The sequence below is a fragment of the Barbatula barbatula genome (assembly GCF_947034865.1).
Source record: "Barbatula barbatula genome assembly, chromosome: 7".
Taxonomy (NCBI): domain Eukaryota; kingdom Metazoa; phylum Chordata; class Actinopteri; order Cypriniformes; family Nemacheilidae; genus Barbatula; species Barbatula barbatula.
The window spans coordinates 5,330,586-5,339,343 of record NC_136770.1 but is presented as its reverse complement, the minus strand read 5'-3'; the positions used below and the strand labels follow the sequence as shown (position 1 = coordinate 5,339,343).

The window sequence follows — 8,758 nt, the reverse complement described above, 5'->3', positions numbered from 1 at the left end:
ACATAATATTTACATAATATATACATAATGATGATGAAGCGCTCTGGATGTTCTTCACAAAGCAGCCTGCTTGGTTTTCTTCTGTAGCGGTGCGGAGCCATTGTCTTCATCATCATTCTGTAACAGCGGCTGGACTGGAACATGACAGCTTTTATTTTGTACTCCTCTGATGCAGTTGCCTCAGCCAGATTCTCATTCTGTTCATTTACAAAGAAATGCTTTATACGCCTTTGCAGTTTACATAGTTTTCATATTGTTCAATGCCTCAGATCTGTATTCATAAAACGCATAGGTATAATATAACATGCTATAAATTAGGCTACATGAATGATGTTGAAAGGTGTTGCTTTGACCTCTTTGAACATCTTTATGACACCCTGAAAAGTTGGACATTATTTCCATGACATGCAATCTTAACATTGTTTGTCATCCACAAGATATGCAGAAAATGTCAATCCATTAATTTAATTGGTTCAATTAAACATATTAGAAGCAACACAAGTGACAAACAGGATACATTTTATTTTGCTTGTGCTATGAATAAAACATCTTTGACATGATAGAAAACAGTTTAGGTGTATTTACATTCTATATTATGAATTCATAAAAATAATTACAGAGCAATAGGAATGTGATAGAAGAAATAATTCTTCGGTAGGAAGTCGAACTACAATACAAAGGTGATGAGAAAATCAGATCCAACTCCCAAGAATAACACGGCCATGGAGAGCTTTCTATGGTCCTCATGTTGGTCATTTAACGGGATGTAACAACTTCAATAATCCAGCTGAAAACCAAATTAAATCACAACTGATATTTTCCATCTAAACCTGAAAGTAAATGTCAAAAATGTGATGATGGTTATTTAATAGATTTTTACCTATTTGCCTTGTACAAAATGTCAGATTTTGTTGCTTCAATTAAAGCACCAAGTGAAGATATAAGTCACAAAACATACAAAATGTATAAACTTAATGTATCAATTTATTGAAAACAACATTATATCAGAAAGGAATGCAAAATAGAAACATGTTCACTAGTGGTCTCTAACGTTTGGACCCCACTGTACATTTTGTCAAACAATGTGAACAATATTTCTTAGAAGGATGTTAAACGATCAATATCGTTTTCCTCATACAGCTGGGAGGAAGTCAGCTAGGTTCCCATGAACAATCACGCAATATGTCACTTTGTTGATACTTTATTTACATAAAAATCCTTTATACATCCATTTCAAATGTCACCACACATTTATTAATGTAATGTTTATCGGCTGTGAATCATGAAGCAAGCCAAGTGAATTGAAATCAGTAGCATTATTTAATATAGACACACCATCAGGCCTGAAACACAAGAGCTGCTAACGGATGTCCAACCGGCCCCAAACAAGAAACGAAAATGAAAGATAAAGAACTACATTTCTGTATGATAACACACACACACACACAAAACAAATGATAATATGGTGTTGTGGTTCTATTACAAAACAACAATGATACTATTCCCAATCTCAAAATGTTGTTATCAAAGTGCTCTTGTTATTTCTGCTATCCACGCTTCACATTGTTATGATGTTTTAACTGGCTCTTTAGGTCTTTGCACATACAGTTTGAATTATTCGTACAGTGTCTCCGAATTGTCAAAATGCCTCGAAAAACGTAGAAAATCGAACCCAGTCCGAATATTTTTATGACGGACAAAACCTATGATTATGATTGACACAACGTGAGGTCATATTTATTTTTAACTTGCGGAAATTTCAGACGCATATGTCGGACTCAATGTGAAATGGCCTTCAGTGTTGAACTAAGAATGATTCTTTCTGGTGAATACTGAAGGAGGGAATGTTTGTGTGGTACTTTAGAAACAGTCATTTTCAGTCATTTAATGGTGTGCTGCAGAGGACTTGCCGCTTACAAATATCAGTCAACACATTGGTAACTTTAGTAAATGCTTCTCAAATGTCCACTGAGATGCAAACATTAGCTGAACACTGGAATGTTCACGTTTCTCAATATCAATTTATACATCCAAATTCTTCTATGACACTTCAAACCTTACATGCCAGATTTCTTTCGGCACACAAACTTTATTTTGTGCTTTAAACAGCTGCTCTTTGCTTGTGTTTGTTTTGAGGGCAGTTCTTACCTGATCTTACTTTACATACATTTTCTATTATATAAAATACTGAGTTATAGGTAAAACGTCTGGTTTTTGTGATGTTTTTTTTAAATCAAACAAGAACTGTAGAATTTCCTATGTCATGAGACAGAGTTTCTTCATGGTAAAGAGTGTTTGTTTCCAAATGTGACACTGGGTCACAAAACCAGTCTTGAGTAGCACAGGAATATTTGTGGAAGAAGCCAACAGAACATTGTATGGGGCAAAATCATTTTTCTTTTATAACAAAAATCTTTGGGATATTAAGTTAAGATCATGTTCCATGAAGATTTTTTTTATTTCCTACCATAAATATATCAAAACTTGTTAGTAGAGTAATATGTTATGCTAAGGACTTCATTTGGACAAGTTTAAAGGCAATTTTCTCAGTATTTTGATATTTTTGCACCTTCAGATTCCAGAGTTTTAAATAGTTGTATCTCGGTCAAATATTGTCCTATCCTGACAAACCATATATCAATATGGTTTATTCTTAATTATTCAGATGATGTATAAATCTCAATTTTAAAAGATTTACAGATAAGACCGGTTTTGTTGTCCAGGGTCACAAATGAGTCTTTGTTGGCAGCATAACTACAGTTGTGCTTTATATACTTCTGTTATAGGGGTAAGTTTAAATTATAAATTCTCTTTAAACTTTCCTGATACAGAGAAGGAAAGAGACGCCCTGCTTTACTGATCTGCACTTCAATTCAAGCCGTGCCTGCAAATAAAACAAAGCATAAAGGGCATTCATACATTTGCATTTCTAGGGTAATTTACTCAAATTCTATTTAAATATACAACATTTTCATAGGCGTACATATACTTGAAGCCCTTTAAATACATCTGAAATATTAGCATTAATAATAAATTAATTCTATATTTTAAATGCAAGAGGTATAAACAAAAGTTATCAAACTTCACAAATTTATAACAGTCTTACCATCATCCCCATTGGTGAGCACCAAAGCCTGCAAGATATCTGAGAGAGAAACGATGCCTTTCACAACTTCCTGTTCATCCACTATAACCAACCTGTGAACCTAAGATTAGGAAACAAACAATTCTCATTTTAACCATACAGGGCACACTATAGTGCACATTAACTTATCTCAACAGGTAGTTTCTTTGTCAGGCTACTTTTCAGACAGAACAAATTTTGTTTGCAGACATGTATTTGACTGCAGGCATTCAGAGAGTGCGTGTTCCTCACCTCAGCCTCTACTAGTCGATTGATAATGGCTTCTAAAGTCTCACTGGCTCGGCAGGTGAGCACGCCCTCAAAATACTGCGAGCGATGCTGTAGAGCTTTAGTCACAGTGATGTCCAGATTATTATACGTCTTCTCAGCGGCCAGATTCTGTGTGGTAAACCCAACGATTGTGATACATGGCCATATACAGACACACACACAGATCTTTCTATGAAAAAGCATTCAGCCTTTTTAAGCAAGTAGTTCATCTAAACATTATATATAAATCTGTAACAACTGTTAGAACAGGATTAATCCCACTAGCTAACACAGAAGTTGACTTCATGTAGACTTGATAATCAATACAACATTACCAGAGGCAACAGATGGCACACACACACAGCTCATCAGCACCAGCAAATGTGATCGAGCTCAATTAAACCAGCACACCACACACACACAAACAACATTAACGCACAACAAACAACACACACTCGTTCAATAGGTCACTATCATGGCTCAATGTCAACCATTCTGGTTAGAAGTAAATAAACGAAACTTACTATAACGTCAAACTTGGAATAAATGTCAACCACTCGGCCTGTTGGCCCAAATCACAATAAAAACAGTGAAATCACAAATCAAGTGTTTTATAAAGATGTATTTTTACATAAATTATGTAATAACAGTATATGTAATAATATAAAGTATTGCTGCAAGAACAGTTTTTAAGTATTCAGGGTTCTGTATAAAGTACTGTTTATTCTATTGTTAGTACAGAAGTACATGTATCATGTGTCTTCTGAAAATCGAACTGATCCCTCATGTTTTCCACTCACCGTTCTCATCTACAACAGGGAGAGCAGACACCCGCTGATCCACAAAAATTCCCAGCGCAGCGTACAACGGTGTGTTGGAATTCACCACTGCGATGTTGTGAAAAGTCCCAATGTTCAACTCCTCCAATGTTTGAGAGAGAAAGGCAGGTTTGGGGATCTCAGATATCTGGCAGAGATAAAAAACATCACATTACACACGCTTTACACAAAACAACTACATTCTCTTTTGGATGCTTTATTAGGCAAGTCATATTATTCTGTTGTTTTACGTAATCCACCAAACAAGACATTCACCAAATGTTTATACAAAGAGGACAAAGGAAATGAGGTATCATATTTGTTTCATATTTGGGTTAAGTATTACATTGAATGTCTTTAGGAAACTTACGAAGAGCTTCAGGAATTTTAGGATCCTCTTGTGTGTTAAGATGTAAAGCGTGTTTCCTGTCAGAGGATCAATCACAGGTAATCTGTGGATCTTATTCGTCAGTAGAGATGAAACTGCATCGTACAGACTAAAAAAACAGAGAAATCATCCATTAATGGCTAATATTTCCTGACCTCAGAATATTGAGGAAGAAACCTCAGAACCTCACCTGGCATTGGGTGATATGCTCACAAGAGGCTTGAAGGAATCTTGCAGATAAACCTCTATGAAAATAAAAAACAGGCCCATATCAGTTTATCCAACCCTTAAATACGACATAATAAACACGCACTTATTTCTACCTCTCCATGTCTCGATCTTGTGTTCTTCTAACTCATATATCTGGACCTAAAACAGAAACACAACACATTAACATCCTCATTATGAGTTGAACTTGGGAACCGGTTGCTTTGACATTTGAGAGTGAGGTCAGATTTTTACCAGAGGTGATTTGTAATAGCGGTGAAGTATATTGATGAAGTCTGTGATGGTCAGCATTCCTATAATAAAAAACGATAGTACAATAATAGCACAAACACACTACAGATGCTTTGGAAACGTCAATAAAACTTGCTTACCGACAAAGCATTGCTTCTTGCTATCCCAAAGAGGAGCTGCTCTCACTCCATTAGACACTAAAGCAAAGAAAGCTTTCTTCACCTGGTAACCACACAGCCACAAAACAAGCATCAGGAACGCACAGTTCAAATGCAGAGACAAAGCACAGAGGAAAAGACAATTTCACTAGTCAGTGGGTTGGGTATTATTCAGACTTAATATGAAAACAAGACATTTGAGAAGTTAAGGCTTAAGGTCACACGTGCGTTGTGAATAATATCAGAATCCTGAGTCATTCAGAGTGTTGCCCACCTGGAGTGAAGTGTCAAACACAACCAACTTCGAGCTGGTGGGCACCAGGTCATAACAGCGGTGCGACTTCATGAAGCGTGCATACACATTGTACTCGGGATCTGTTTGTAAGACAGTAAGAGACGGGTTACTTTTCAAATCAAGAGTTTTACCGAAAAACATCAGATCATGAACTAGTAATAAAAATAAACTATATTTGTTATCATATTTCTGTTGTAGTGTCTGATTTCATTTATGACACTGAAGTCCAACCGGGTTATCCTCATGAAAGCACTGAATTTTTATTTGGCCATAAAAATAAAATTATCATAAACATTATTGTGTTTGGACCATGCATTCACTTCATTGCTTTTTCTCCTGAAATTCTCATTACCGTATATGTTGTAATATAAACTGAGTAAAATTAAACTCAAACAAAAGAAGAAGTAATTGACAGAATATACATGTATAACAAAAATGAAGAAATAGTGAAATAAAGAAGTGTACATCACTAATATTCTGATCGTGCATGATTGTGTTACTATGCATGATAAGAAAACTTGTAGCATTGTGGCGTCGCTTTTTTCACCAAAACGTGCTATGGGGTTGACAGTTTTAAATTTTTAATGCCTTTTTGAAAAAAAAGAAATTCAAATTTGTGAAAGTAATGCTTATAAACACGTCATACTTTTTTTCTAAAAAGGACATTTCTGGATGAAAGTGTTTTTGAGAAAATCATGTTTGACATCTTGAAACCAAGATTTCGTGAGAATCACCCGACTCCTGCCAAGTCGCCGGTGACATGAACACAACTTGGCGTCCTCAAATTCCAGTTTCCAATATCTTTGCAAGTTTTTATTTGCATTCCTACCCTCTATGAGTGCCTCCTTTTTACCATCCAACTCATCCAAAGCAGCAGGAATCTGGAAAACAGATGATCAAATCTCAAAAATCTAACATATAAAACTCAGTCTCATTCTAAACATCCCTTATAAATTTATTTCAAACAGATAAGTTAATAGCAGAACTCTTCTGCTTGTACCTTAGACATGTTTTGCAGGGTTCTTTCTTATCTATTAACTTGTTTCACTTCAGTGCTTCAAACTTAGATACCAAAAACGGACACTGATGTAGAAAAACACCCTTGTGTACTCACACTAAGCATGTGACCTTAAAGGTTAACCTGATGTTGAATGGCCAACCCTTGAATAAACAATTAGATCTTGAATCACATGTTAAATCTACTCCCAGTGCCTCAGTAAAGTACAGTAACTCAAACAGTATTTCAGCACAAAAGTGGTAAAGTAACAGTGGTGAACTACAATAACATAGTAAGTAACAGCAGTGAACAAACATGGCACTACAGCAACAGTGAACACAGCGTTATATCGTCTACTAAAGTGCAGAAAAGCAAGTTAAAAACGACCGCATCACTGGAGTAAGGAAGCAATCGGATGACGAATAAATAGAGGGATAAATAATATTGCAACAGCAGTCAACAAATACAGTGAAGACAGTAAACAACACCTAAAGTAACAGCAGCATGACCAACACAGTAACCTTAAGAGTAGTAAACTCATCCAAAAAATGAAAGCAGAGTATTGCAAATAATACGCAACATCACACTCGCACCCTACATGACCTCAGCGGAAATGTTTTACAATGCTGCGGCGTAAAACGCAACGAATCTTATCGAGAATCAAACCTTTGTGCCGTGGCTTCATTCCGTAAAAGTGACCAGTACAAGAGTTTAACGAGACTAGCTCCGTCTGCTGGACTCTTCAAACTGTAAATACTTACACAATCCATGGTCCATTCACAGTCCCTCAGTACAAAAAAAACCTAATTGAACTCGATCTAAGAGCGTAAACATGAACGTTTAACCCGCTTTCTATAGACAGAAATGTGGCTGTAGCGCGTCTTCGTTGCCCTGCTCGCTGGCAGACTTCTTCAAGGATGAGGAAGAAGCGCACCGCTGCGCAGGCCTGGGCCGGACATGACGTCACACACACGTACGCGCGTTCTTCGAAATAACAACATAACTTGAAAATGTGTAAATGCTTTAATATTTTCATGTAAATTGACAATAGCCCCCTAATGTGCAATTTTTTGTTATATATATGTTTTATTTCATTGTATACACGAATGTTTGTAAAGAACTTTCTTTGTTGTTAATAAAATAAAATAAATAATAATAAAATAAAATAAAATAACAAGATACTCTGAAAATAAACATTGTTTATATTTTAATAAAAATACTTAGTGGTTATATAATAAGCGTTTCTTTTTTAATAATACACAATTAGCATTACAATAAATACACGCATTGACTATATACAATAGCAAAAAACAGACAAAATGTAAAATAATCTAAAAACAACGAATTTTATCCAATAAGGTCATTTCTAATATAACCGGTAGTGACGTTATGCATTATAAATTCAACACCTGGCGGGAAAAGTCCAGCCTAGCTATGACTGGATTTCATATGTGAATTTATGAATGTGGCAGTGTGACTTAAAGGTAAATTTACTACAATCTAGTTAATGTTAATGTCGCCAAAGCAACAAAAGAAGTGATGTTTACAAATAGAGTTTAATGTGTGTCTTGAATGTAACCGTTTAATGATGCAAAAGCACATCAATTAATTGTGAGTATGCATTCCATTGGAGTTTCATTTACTGGATATTTCTGTAATGATACTTACTATATTATACTGTATATAATAGTATTATTATAAGTTATAAATTGTAATGACTATGCGAAATGACTAAATATTGCCAGTAAGATTAAGTACAACTTAAATCATCATCATCATCACTTTAACAAGTACCATTGATGAACTAAAGATTCAACCATTTTATTATTTATTACAAACTGAGCTCAATTCTCTGTAAAGAGATCCTTGGTTATGTGGCGTCTGATTCCACGGGTTGTTTAATTCAATTGAAAGGATGTGAGACTTTTTTCTAAAATAAAGTTTTGAAGGTTAGTGCTGTCAATCATCTCAACCTGCTTCTTTATTTATCTCCATAGTTAAGCTTGGATTCTTGGCATCAAACCCCTTTTAAGGACTGTGTGGGCACCTCACTTGTTATATAATATAATAATAACCTTAAATTACCTTTCCGTCTACGACCGAAATGCATTCAATGAATGTCTTATTTAAAAGCTCTTTTATGAGGTGCCTTTATATCATGCCAATGCTACATATTCATATTCATTTTACACTCAGAGGAGTTGAAAAGGACTGTTGCAGACCGGCGTCTGGTAAAGCGATGTCTCCAT

General features: G+C 35.3%; 1 protein-coding gene across 1 annotated transcript; it reads right to left on the bottom strand.

Annotated features, from left to right (window-relative positions):
• Positions 1 to 498: 498 nt before the first annotated feature.
• prkag1 (protein kinase, AMP-activated, gamma 1 non-catalytic subunit) lies at positions 499 to 7,494 on the bottom strand. The gene is made up of 13 exons (XM_079460491.1): positions 7,271 to 7,494; positions 6,342 to 6,393; positions 5,492 to 5,592; positions 5,200 to 5,281; positions 5,063 to 5,121; positions 4,924 to 4,969; positions 4,791 to 4,845; positions 4,583 to 4,709; positions 4,195 to 4,360; positions 3,919 to 3,956; positions 3,377 to 3,523; positions 3,107 to 3,206; positions 499 to 2,884 (listed from the first exon to the last, which is right to left on the bottom strand). Exons 1-13 carry the CDS (start codon positions 7,277 to 7,279, stop codon positions 2,874 to 2,876), a joined length of 993 nt encoding a protein of 330 aa, XP_079316617.1. The 5' UTR covers positions 7,280 to 7,494; the 3' UTR covers positions 499 to 2,873.
• Between the last annotated feature and the right edge of the window lie 1,264 nt (positions 7,495 to 8,758).

Excerpts from the sequence above, each read along its gene's own strand:
- prkag1 (XM_079460491.1), bottom strand. Across the intron at positions 3,957-4,194 it reads CCCTGTTGTAGATGAGAACG|GCCGAGTGGTTGACATTTAT; the intron begins GTGAGTGGAAAA and ends TTGGGCCAACAG. Across the intron at positions 3,207-3,376 it reads ATCGACTAGTAGAGGCTGAG|GTTCACAGGTTGGTTATAGT; the intron begins GTGAGGAACACG and ends TCCTAATCTTAG.